General features: G+C 65.6%; 1 protein-coding gene across 3 annotated transcripts; it reads right to left on the bottom strand.

Moving 5' to 3' along the window:
- Positions 1-1,549: 1,549 nt before the first annotated feature.
- Positions 1,550-10,508, bottom strand: ZNF414 (zinc finger protein 414). 3 transcript variants are annotated; one of them, XM_042795005.1, is made up of 9 exons: positions 10,393-10,508; positions 5,580-5,713; positions 5,026-5,127; positions 4,830-4,937; positions 4,475-4,580; positions 3,683-4,218; positions 3,232-3,282; positions 2,328-2,486; positions 1,550-1,997 (listed from the first exon to the last, which is right to left on the bottom strand). In XM_042795005.1, the coding sequence occupies exons 2-9, from the start codon at positions 5,647-5,649 to the stop codon at positions 1,921-1,923; spliced, it is 1,209 nt and encodes a 402-aa protein (XP_042650939.1). In that variant the 5' UTR covers positions 5,650-5,713; positions 10,393-10,508; the 3' UTR covers positions 1,550-1,920. The 3 variants fall into 3 exon arrangements, with proteins under 3 accessions (XP_042650939.1, XP_042650937.1, XP_042650938.1); XM_042795003.1 differs by lacking the exon at positions 10,393-10,508 and having other exon boundaries at positions 5,580-5,772; XM_042795004.1 differs by lacking the exons at positions 3,232-3,282; positions 10,393-10,508 and having other exon boundaries at positions 5,580-5,772.
- Between the last annotated feature and the right edge of the window lie 1,456 nt (positions 10,509-11,964).

Raw genomic sequence — 11,964 nt, forward strand, 5'->3', positions numbered from 1 at the left:
AAGGCCTGGGGTGAGGGGGGGGGTGGTGGTGTCTGTGCTGGACCGGGGTGGGGGGCAGCCCCAAACCCTGCATTGAACCAGAGTCGGGAGCTGAGGCTGCCCGCAGCCCCAGTCCTCGCTGCTGGTTTGGGGAAGGGGGTGGGGGGGCTGCTTCACCCCAGTGCTGCCCATGCAGCCCCCCCCCCCCCCCCCCCCCCGCTTACCCAGCCCCCTCTCCCCCTGCGCCTGAGGGGTCCCCCTTTCAAATCCAGCCTTGCCACCCCCTCCCCACCCAGACGGGCGGCTGCGGGGGCCGCCCCGCTGCGACCCGTCCCGCTCGCTCCCACGCGTGGCCGCAGCAGCGCTGGAGCTGCAGTCGGTCTGTCTGGCCCCGTCCGTCCATCCAGCTGGATCTCTGCTTCCCCTGGTTTCTCTCCATCCTCGCCGGCCTTGTCCCGGGTCGGTGCTGCCTCTGGCCGGTGCCTCCCCCCCCCCCCTCCGTGGCAAGGCCACCCAGCACTGGGGTGCAGGCAGCAGAGACCCGACACTGCTCGCCCAGGTAGCCAGAGGCACGTCCACCCCAGCCAGGTGCCCTTCGGACCCCCCCCGAGCCCCCATCACAGGGCAGAGCTGGGGTTCAGCTCAGTGTCCCCCTGCTTGGCATATCAAGGTGAGGAGGGGGGGGCTGCGTGGTTGCTGCTGGCAGCAGGCAGAGCTGGGCAGGAGACGGGGGAAGGCAAAGCCTCCCCCCCACCCCCTGGGACCTGTGTGCTGGCGCGGTGCGGGGGGGGGAATGTGTCTGGGAAAGGGGCAGCTCCAGGGCTGATCTGGGGGAAAAAAAAAAAATATATCCCTGGTCTTTTTGTCCCCTCCAAGGGCCGGTGGCAGCACCTGACCCCGGGGTGCAGAGCAGCGGGGGGGGGCCGGCGCTCCCCTCCCTCCCTCCCAGCCAGAGGCAGCGTGGGCACTGGCATGTGGCAGCAAGCCCTCGCTCAAACCAGTTTGGAGCAAACTTTTCACCTCGCTGGGACAGGGCCGGCACCCACCCGGGCAAAGCATGACCTGGGGGGAGCCCCAGGGTGGGAACGCTCGGCTCCCATGGCGGGGTGCAGGGGGTTTTGCAGCCCCCCCGGGCTGGGGACCAGGGCACGGAAGAGCCGTTGGGGTGAAGCAGGGGCCACATTCTCCACTTGCTGCCTGGTGCTGAGCGGCCCCCTGGCACCTCTGGCTGTGGGGGGGTTGGGACAGGCACCGAGGCTGGCTGGGTGCTGGAGGCTGAGGTCCTGCCCTGGTTTGGGTGCTGGGATGCAGCTGGTAGATGGGTCCAACTCAGCTTCTCAGGAGCCCTTCAGGGTTTGGGGTGTGCTGGTGGGGGCTGGGGCAGGGAGCACCCTTTCACCCCTTCCCCAACCCTGCCCAGGCCAGGGCCAGCCTGGGACCACGCTGCTGGGGACACAGGCACCCCCTGCACCCCCTCCATCTGCCCCCTCCTTTGGGTGGGGGCATCCTTAGGGGTGGCCCTGCACCCCCAGCTGCTGCAGGGACTGACAGAGGCTCTCCCGGCTGCCACTCCTGTACAATTCCCATTTATTATTTCGAGACCTCATTCCAGAGAAGTCCACTAACTCCTGAGCAACCTACTGGGCTCTCTCTCCCCAGAGCCCCTGGAGCTGAAGCAACAAAACCTTCAGGGGAGGGAAACATGGGGTTCCGAGTGCTTAGTTTCCAAAAGTAAAAGGGAGAGTTGAAATTCAAGAGGAAGGAAAAAAAAAAGAAATCTGCCCCTTTGCCAGCCTGTTCTGGGGCTGGGGGGATGCTCCCGGTACCCAGGAAAGGGTCCCTGTCCCAGCCCAGTGGCGCGGGGCTGTGCGGTGTCCCCCTCCCCAGCCGGGGGGGGAGGGATGGGGAGGCGCAGGAGCAGTCCCGTGGGAGCTGGGAGCATCAGAGCTGGGAGTACAGGGAGTTCTCCATCTCCGGCGTCAGCTTGGCGTGGAAGGAGGCGAGGCCCACCCCGAAATCTGGAGGGAGAGGGAAGAGAGCGGTCAGCACTGCAGCTGAGCCCCTCGCACCCCGGCTCCCGCGGGAGGCTGCTTGGGGGGTGTGTGTGGGGGGGGGGGGGCGGGCATGGGGAGGCCACATGGACCCTCCCCCCCCCCCAGCCCCAGGGCATCGCTGCAGGCTGGGGAACCAGGAGCTGGACCACCGCAGCGGCTGCTCGCCCCCCTCCAGGACAAAGGGAGCGGGGCGCGTGTCATCCATGCCGGGCAGGCCGTGCCCGCTCCCCACGAGTATCCCAGGAGTTGGGGTCCCTCCCGCCGCGCCCCCCCCCCCTCCCCCCCGGGCCGTACCCATCTCCGTGTCCAGGCGCCCGGGCGGTGGGGGGTTCTTGCGGTGGTCCTCGATGTGCAGGGTCATCTCCTCCCGCGAGGCGGTGGAGTAGGGGCACTGCATGCAGGTGTAGCGGCCCCGCGTGTGCTCCCACACGATGCGGCTGTTGGAGGAGTGCCCTGCAAGGACGGGCGAGGAGGGAAGCACAGCGCTCGCCCGCCGGCCCCCCCCCACCCCCCCCGCCACGGCCGGGGTGGGGGGGGCTGTGCCCAGGCGTCCCCCCCCGCCGGCGGGAGCCATGCGAAGCGGCAACGCAGGGGTGCAGGGCAGGCGGCCCCGGGCGCCGGCTGCATCGTGCTGGGTGCTGTGGGGCTCGGGTGGGCTGGTGCTGAGGGCGGAGGGGGGGGCAGGCAGGAGCCTCCCCGCTCCGAGCCCCACATGCACCGAGGTTCCCTTTCCCAAGGGAGGAACCCCGAATCTGGGAGCAGGGAGCTTGGCTGTGCTCCCCGGCCCCCCACCTCCCGTTGCCCCTCCGCACCCCATGGAGCAAAGGGCAGCGGTTTCCAGCCCGGCCTCGGGGCTGGGGCAACTGGGGGGACACACACACACACAGGACACTCGAGCCCAAGCAGCTGCTGCAGCACCTTCTCCTGCTGCTTCTGCCCTCAGGCGCTGGAGGAACCAGGCTGGGCGGTTCCTGGGGGTGCGCAGCCGGCGAACCCCCCCCTTTCTCCGAGCCTACCTGGGTGGCATCCCCTCTCCGCGTGGCTCCCGAAAATGAGGGAGCCCGCCCTCCCCCTCTGCTCTCCGGGGAGCATCGCGGCGCCCCGTGGGGCCTCTCCCATCCCCTGCGGCCCCCCCCCGCCGCCCCCCGCCCCCCCCAGTGACACAAAGCAGCCCCCAACCAGTAGGTGCCAAACTAACCTGGAGTCACTCCTGAGCCAAAGCATGGGAGGAGTGGGCTGACACTCACACCTGCGGAGGGAATCGAGGGGCAAGACAAGCATTAGGTCTTCCCCTCCCTGGGGGGGGACACGTGGGAGGGCAGGCCTGGCCCGGCCCCCCGCCTCGCACCCCCAGCACGCCGGGGAGCAGCAGGGCTGGGAAAATTTGGAGGCTTCTTTTCGGTGGTTGCTGGTGCTTTCGCCAATTGAGCATCCCTGCGGGTGGGATGGAGCTGGGGTTGGGGGGGGGGGCGGCAGGGGGGCAGAGGCAGGCTGGGGCCAGGGTTGGAGGTGGGGGGGCCAGGGCGGCCCCCCCGCGCAGGGCCGGGAGGAGGGGGATCCTCGGCTGGCCGACGGTGGGTCCTCCTCTGGGAGCTGCTGGTCAAGGCGGGAGCAGAAGAAGGTTTGCCCGAACGGCCCCGCACGCTCACCTTGGCTTTTCTTCCAGACGGCGTTGGAGACGGGGGGGCCGTGGCCCGGCACGTAGGGCCGGAGGCGATGCTGCGCCGGGGGCTGCGGCAAGCTGTAGGGCGAGGGGTGCACGTAGGACAGGAACGGCCCCGGCACCGAGGAAGGGGGTGGCCCCGAGAACCGAGTCAAAGACGACGGCCCGAAAAGGCTGGGCTCCAGCAGCGGGAAGGGGTGGGGGGCAGGCGAGACCAGCGGCAGGGCCTCCAGCGAGCCGGGCAGCTCGGGGAGGCTGGTGGGGAGCGTGGCGGGGGCCGCCGGGGCAGTGTCCGCGCCGGGGAGGATGGCTTCTTTCTCCAGGGGCCGGATAACGCTCGGGAGTTTGGGAAGCCCCTCGGGCAGCTTGGTCGGGGGCTCCTTCTCCGGGGCAGAGGTAGCAGGCAGGACGGGCTTGTCGGCTTTGGGGGGCGGCGCGGGGCTGCTGGAGCTGTCGGAGCAGACGTGCAGGTGCTTGAAGAGGGAGCGATGCGTCCGGAAGCGCAGCATGCAGTTCTCACACCTGCGGAGCCGGGGCGGGGGGAGCCGGCGTCAGCGGTGACGCTCCCATCTGCATCAACCCCCCCCCCACCCCAGCCCCAGCCTCAGGCTCTGCTGCTGAGATGGGGAGGCGAGGAAGGGCCGGGGGGGGGGGGGGTCTGCAAAGGCGGGAGCCCCTGTGCTCGGGGCTGTTTGGGAGCTGCTGGGTGCCCCCAGAAGCTGCCACGTGCCGTGGGAAGCAGCGGCACGGGATGGGGAGGGGGACCAGTGGGACTCACTTGAAGTAGCGGTTTGGCTTGTAGTGCACCTTCATGTGGGCCATGAGGTCCTGCATGCTGGGGAAGGTCTCTGTGCAGCCCAGCGTGGGGCACTGGAAGGTTTTGCCTGAGCAAAGAGATTAGGGCAGAGATTCAGCAACAACCCGGCTGCGCTGCAACCCCCCCCGCCTCCCCGGGGCTGGGGGCAGCCCCACCAGTGGGTCTCCAGCACCTCCCACTCTCGTCAAGCGCTGCGCACCATCTCTGAGGTGCAGGCGCCACCATCAACGCTGCCTCAGCTTCAAGCCCCGCTTTGCCACCTCCCAGCCAAAAAAAAAAGGGCACCCTGGAGTGACGCAGGGTGTCCCGGCCTTACCCTCGAGGGACTGCGTGGGTCTGTAGTGGACTTTCAGGTGGTCCATCAGCTCCTGCATGCTGGGGAAGGCCAGTTTGCAGCCGTAGCTCGAGCACTGGTAGTGCTTCCCTGGAAGGAGACGAGGTCTGTTGGCCCCACGGCCGCCCCAGCCGTTGCTGTCACCCCCTCCCCGGGGCAGGGCTGAGGCTCGGCTCACCTGGGACAGGTCTGCGCTTCAGCGGCCGCAGGTCCTGGGCTGGGGTCCCCCCACTCCCCGCCACCAGCATCGGGCCGCCGGGCAGAGCCGCTTCGCTGCAACCTGCCGGGGAGAGGCCGTTAGGCAGCGGGCGCCAGCTCGCCCCTAAGCCTCGGCCCCTGCCTGAAAACCCTCCCACCCCTTCACAAACAGGGGCGGGGGGGGCAGGCAACTGTGGGGTGCAGGGGTCTGGCTTGGAAGTGGGGTAGCGAGGCAGGAGCCCTCCGGAGTGGTTCGAGGCGGGAGGGTCTTTGCTCTAGAGAAAGCTGCTGGTGGGAAGGCGAAGCGGGCCGGTGTCTTGAACATGCTGGGTGATGCCACGTGCACACGCGTGTGCACACACGTGCACACCCCCCCTTCGGGGTGCTCCCAGCCACCCCTCCCGGGTGGGATTCAGCCAAAGGGACCTCCTAGCAACAGCAGCAAAGGCTTCTCCCCTTCACCCTGCCCTGTCTCCTCTCACCAACCGTCCGTGTCCCGTCCCCCCCCCCCACCCCCCGGCACAGGGGACTCACCTGCCCCCTCTCCGGCGTATTTACCCCCCAGGGAGAAGGTGGCCACAGCCTCGTCCTTCTCCGTCTTCATGGCCTGGCCGGTGGTGGGCACGGGGTGAGGCTCGTGCCGCCGACGGCGTCTCCTCCTGGCGATGCTACACCGAGCGCAAGGGCGAGAGGTTAAAGCCCGGCACGGAGCCATGTCCACTGCCTCCCCCCCCTCCCTCCTCCTCCTCCTCCTCCTCCTCCTCCTCCTCCTCCTCCTCCTCCTCCTCCTCCTCCTCCTCCTCCGTGCCCCATGGCAGTGGGACCAACCCTCCAGAGCCAAGCTGGCAGGAGATCCCAGCTCGACAGGGGCTTCACAGCATCTCTGGGACACACACACACACACACGTGCTGCAAAGGCAGCACATCACCATGGGGGCTTTCTGCTGCATGGGGAGCAGCAGCCAAAATGTCCCGTGTGTGTGTGTGTCCCCCCCCCCCGCCTCACACCCAGCCACCATCCAGCACAGCCGGCCCCACACATCGCCAAGACTCCTGCTTTGAGGCAAGGTCTGGCCCACAGCATCTATAGCCAAAAATTCCCCCCCTCCCACAAAACCTTCGGACCCCCTCCCTGCCGAGGCCACCCAGCCCTGGCACCACAAAGCAGGGATTGCAGGAGCTGCTCCAGACTCTCTTGCTCCCAGCCAGGTCTGGGGGGGGGGGTGTCTCGCTGGATGCTCCCCCCTGCCTGCCCCCACCCAGGTTCAAAGGTTTTTCCAGCCAAGAGAAGCAGCAGATCCCACTGCAGGACCGGGAGCATCGGCAACGGGGCCTGATGCCCATGGGCGTGTGGGGACAGTTCCTTTGCACATCAGATGGTCCCCAAAATTAAGTCGGCTTGGCCTCACGGAGCCTCGGTGCCAGGCTTCGACGTGGAAAAGCCAAACACTAACTCCCAGCGAAAAGCATCTGAAAAGTCCCTCACTTTGGGAGATTTCTTAATAGAATAGTGTGTTAATGTTGAAGTTAAAAAAAAAAACAAAAACCCTCCAAACCCAAACCTAAACCCAAATAATAATAATAATAATAATAATAATAATAATAATAATAATAATAATAATAATAATAATAATAATAATTATTATTAATAATAATAATAATAATAATTTGTGCTGGGGAGTGGCTGCAACATGCACATCTGCAGCTGGTTCGAGCGTTAATGTTTCCCCATGAGCTCACTGACTCCCAAAGCGAATGTCCCTGGGGATGGATGGGCCCTGCTGGGTGCAGGAGGTCGGTCGCATCCATCCCATCCCTCCCGGCCTTGCTGGACCTGCCCGTTACCATCTGTTCAGGCCGCATTTTGTGCATTTTCTCAGCTTTCCTGCTCCAGCCCAGCTCCCGGCCGGTCGCACGCAGCTGGGCTTTACCCTGGCAAAGGCTCAGCAGTTGTTATTGCAGCGACTGGTTATTCTGGGACGGCAACCCATAGGGCAATAAATCAGGGGAGGGGGGGGAAATCCACCCAGGATTATTTCCCTGGCTTCCCCCAGGCTTGCAGCTTTGTTTGGGGGTTGGATTGGGGTTTTTTTTTTTTTGGTTGTTGCTCTTTTCTCATTTTTTTTCTGCCAGTGGTGTGGGATGCAACCTGCACCGGGGCTGGGACTGGCTGGAGGGTGCATCAGCCCTGGAGCGGGTGGTCTGGGGCAGGACCATGGGCTGATTGTGTCCAGGGAAGGGAAATTCAGCCCTGGCTGGAGGGGCTGGTTTGCTCCGTGGTCTGCACAAAGCGCCACGGCCAGAAAGTTCACAGCAGCTTTGCTGGAGCTTTGTTTTATCAGGAGGGGGAAACGCAGTTTTCTGATGGGAGAAAAGGTCTCAAGAATCTTCTTTTGAGGGAGAAGGCATTAAAAGAGCTGAGGCAGAGCCACGTCTTCCCGCTCAGCCCCTCGTGCATCGTCTGTGTGGCAGTGCCGCGTTTTGGTGGCCGTCCCTGAAGCGGCAGAGCTCCGGTGCTGCCCGAGCATCTCCCCGGAGCGTGAGTCCTTGAGCCGGTGGGGAACCTCCCCCAGGCCCCCGCTGGAAACGCCGACTTCAGATCAACCCTCGATGCCACCGCCTGTCCCCAGGGCCCACGGACAGTCCCCACCCCGGGGACCGATGGTCTCCAGGTGAGGCCGTCAGGGAGCAGGACACCCATGTCCACTGCACCAAGAGCTCAGCTGGAGCGCAGGCAATTTTTTTTCATGAAACCAGAAAATTATTCCTTGGCAGCATTGCAGCAGGGCTGACAGCTCCCGGTGCTGCAGGGTCAAACCCAGAGGCACCTTCGGATGTTACAGCTCGTGCTGAAACCCCCCTCCTCTGCCTCGCGGATGTACTGCCTGATGCTGCTCTCCATTTCCCAGTTGCAGGCGGTACCCGAGTAATGTGTTTTAAGCTGATTTTTTTTTTTTTTTTTTCCTCCGGAAAAGCTGGGAAAACGCCTCTTGAGCAGATGCTAACGGGCAGGATGGCTGCGGGCACACCCCACCGCAGCCAGCACACGCTGGCACCCGGCCTGCGGCCCCATCACCGTCCTGCCGGAGCAAAGCTCATCAGCGCGGGCGCGTTTTTGGCAGTGGACGTGACAGCAGCACCGTAGCATCGCGGCATGTTCGGCCCAGGCCCTGGTTTGCAGGGAGCTGATGGCACCCGTACCATTTTGCTGTCATTTGTCACCGCCCGCGGGACGGTGTCCAACACTCTCCGTTCCCCAGGACCCTCCGTTCTGAGCAGGATGCTCCGGCCCAGATGCCGCCGACCTGCCACCGTCCCCATCCCCGGTGACCTCACGTGGCCGTGGGAGATGTGACTCCCCCAGTGCCGGGGCAAACCCTGCCCTGGAAACCCAAATCCCGGAGCCACTGCAAATTTAGTGTTGCTTTTTGCAGGGTTTTTTTTGCAGGTTCAGTCTCCCTGAAAACCTGCTGGCACCAAACTCCCTTGTGGTGAGTGGGGATCCCAAAAAAATCCTTTTGGGGGGGGGGGCTGACAGCAATGAGGGTGAGCAGGAGGGTTTGCAGCGACTGGTCACCCAGAGCAGCCTCTGGTGTTGATTCAGTTAATAAATAATACAGCTCATCTCCCTCAAGCAAACCAGGGGGTTTATAATACATATTGCCAAGCACAAGACTTTTACAAACCCACCCCGGGAGGATAAATGGGCCAAATAATCCTATTTGAGCATCCCTGCGTGGTCTCTGGCCAGAGGTTGCAGAGGCTTCCCAAAACGCAGCTCCTCGGCGTAGGAGATGAGAGACAAAGGCTCCGAACAAGGGGCTCATGTGATCGCTGAGCCGGGGCGCGCCGAGCGCGGAGGGAGGAAGCAGAGGCGGTGACAGCAGCGGGGCGAGCCCCCCGCCCGCCCCGGTACGCGCTCCGGCCACCCGTCACGGGGTTCAAACGCGTGCCGTCAATTCAAATGCATGTCGTAAATTCTCCCCGTTGCCTTCAGACATCACGGGGAGCCCCGCAAGACTTGGTGCGCGTGGAAGGGGGGAGATGCTCTGGGCACCTCTGCTGCCTGGCAGCCCCCGCCTTGCAGCCACGGGCTTCACGATGCCCACGGCAACTTGGGTGCCCTAAGGCCAACCTGGGCTGGAGCAAAGCTGCTGCCTCAGTGGTTTACCCCCCTCCATGTCACTCCAAGGGCAGGCTCCCTGCTTTCCAACTCAGAAAATCGGTCCGGAGAGCCCCGCGGAGCCCACCCTGAACCCCGCTGCAGCTGCTGGGCATCGAAGGGGGGCGAGCACCGAGCCTCGCACACAGCCACTGTGCCACGTCCCACGGTGGGCGCGGGGGCAGCTCGGCCGAGGCTCTTCAACGGTTCCTTGGGAAACATCTTTCAGCCTTCCCCGCAGGGCCCCCGAGGATCCCCACCATCCCCCCGGCTTGCTCCAAGCCCCCCGTGACCGGGCTGGCACGTGAAACGGGGAAGAGCCGTGCTGTCATTTCCCCACATCCCCGCGCCATCCTGGTGCCCACCTTCACCTGCCCACCCGTGGGTGGCCGATCCACCCGGCTACATCAGCTCTTCAGCTGGAAGAAATCCCCCCCTTCCTTTCGGGAGCCAGCCGGGGAGGATGGACCTTCCTCCCCGAGCCCGGACAAAGCTGCCCCCCTCGCAGGCAGCCCCGGCCCCGGTCAAGTTCCCACCATGGCCAAGGCGCAGGGGGCCCCCCTCGCCCCAGCAGCAGCCACATCCCCGGCCCCTGACAGCAACAAAGCGGCTCCCACGTGCGTGGGAAGATGGAGAAGCCGTGGGGAGACCCCGGCGGGCGCGGCAGCGGGATGCTCGGCGTGGCAAAATGGGTCCCCGTGCTCCCACTGGCCTGCAAAGACCAAGGGCTAACGGGTCCCATGGCTAGCTGTCCCTGCGCTACTAGCCCCACAGGTCGTAACCCCCACGGCTAGCGGCCCTCCACTAAGTAGCACCCCCACGGCTAGTGGGTTCTGTGGCTAATAGCCCACCACGGCTAACAGACCCATGGCTACTGGGGGTAGCAACTACTACCAGTTACTACCGGGGGGTAGTAACACAACCATGGCTAGCACCCCCCACGGCTAGTCGCCCCCCCATAATTGGAGCCCCTGGTGAGCAGCAGCCCCATGGCCGGTGCTCCCCCCTCCCCGGGCAGGGCGGCTTTGCCCGCCCCCCCCCGCCAGCACGTCCCTGCAAAGCCCCGGTACCCCCGGGCCCGGTATCGCCGCCCCCGGGGCCGGTACAACCCCCGCTCTCGGTACCGGGTCCCCCCCCCCCTCCCGCGGTGCTCCGGTGCTCCCCCCCCCCCCCCCGGGCACGTACCGGGGCTGCGGCGGGGCCGGCGCCGCCCGGAGCGCGCATCAGCGGCGCCGCGGCCGCGGGGCCATTTTCTGCGCGGAGCTGTCGCGAGAGCGGGGGGGAGGAGGAGGAGGAGGATGGATGGAGTGGGGGGGGGGGGGGGGGGGGAGGAGGAGGAAGGAGCGGTGAGGAAGGGGGGGGCCGCCCCGGCTCCGCCCCGGTGCCCCCCGGTTGTTTTTCCCGAGCGTTTTTTTCCTCCCTCCTCCCCGCTGCCGGCAGCGGGAGCGCTCCGCACCCCGGTGTCCCGGGGGGGGGGCTCGGAGCATCCCGGGGGGGGGACTCGGATCATCCCGGGGGCCTTCCCAGCATCCTGGGGTCCTCAGAGCACCCGGAGCTCCTTGGGAAGCCCAGGACCCCTTAGAGCATCCCAGGGCACCCCAAGCCTCTTGGAGCTCCCCAAACCCCTTCGAGCACCCTGGACCACTTGGAGCATCCTAGGGTGCTCTGAGCACCCCAAGTTTCTTGGAGCACCCTGGACTCCTGGGAGCACCCCGAGCCTGTCAGGTCACACATGGCCCCTCAGAGCAGCCCCCCAGGACCTTCCGAGCGCTGCAGCCCCTCAGAGATGCCCCCCCTGAGCCCCCCGAGCCCCCCTTGAGCACTCTAGTGAATGCCTGAGCTGGCCCAGCTCCCACCTGCTGGCAGGGCTGAGTGGGGGCACCCCACTTACAGCACCCCCTGCCAGGGTGCTGCCCCCCCCCCCCCCCCCACCCCCCAGCCGCATGGAAAGGGCTGGAAGGCACAGGAAGAAGTTTCCTAAGTCACCCTTTTTTTTTTTTTTTTTTTTTTCATTAAAAACAGCGGCTCTGCCTGTTTCCCCTCCACCAAGCTCTGCAGCGCAAGGACTCCAAAAAAACCTGTGATTTACAGGAAAAAATCACCCCGCGAACCACAGGGGTTGTAAAAGCCCATAATGGGGGGGCCCAACAGCCGTTTGCAGCGCGGGACCGTGGAGGACTTCACGTCCCAGCAGCTTCCCACCCTGAAGGAAACGGGGTCCCCTGAACCCCTGTATAGCCCCCCCCCCGTCCCTGGGGCAGGGGGTCTGTCTGCGGGTGGGGTGGGGTGGGGGGGGCATCCCCGGTGGGGGCTGAGGGAGGGAGGAAGAGGAGGGCCGAGACGCGAGGCTGAGGCAGGGCCGCACGGGAGCAAACTGGCGTCACTTCCTCCGGCCGCCCGGCGCAGGGCCCGGCGGGGGGAGCGGGGGGCAGGCAGGGACGAGCCCCGAAATGTCAGCACCGCTTGTCCCTCCCCCTGCTGCAAACCTCCTGGAACAAACCCCTGGGGTGGACTCAGCCCCCACCCAAGACCCCCCACCCTCCCACCCCACCCCAGGGACTGTCCCGCTGTCCTGGGGGGTCAGGGCAGAGAGGATCCCCCGAATCCCAGAGCCGGTACAGCTGAGGGTGGTGGTTTCCACCCCACACACTGTCCCTGGCACCCCACAGATGAGACACCCCCCCACACACACACCCTACAAACCGGGGGGGGGGGCCCAACAGCCCTCGGAGCACCATCAGAAAAAGCTGCTACAGC

This window comes from Tyto alba, unplaced genomic scaffold (genome assembly GCF_018691265.1).
Source record: "Tyto alba isolate M040663 unplaced genomic scaffold, T.alba_DEE_v4.0 Super-Scaffold_20000042, whole genome shotgun sequence".
Lineage (NCBI taxonomy): Eukaryota > Metazoa > Chordata > Aves > Strigiformes > Tytonidae > Tyto > Tyto alba.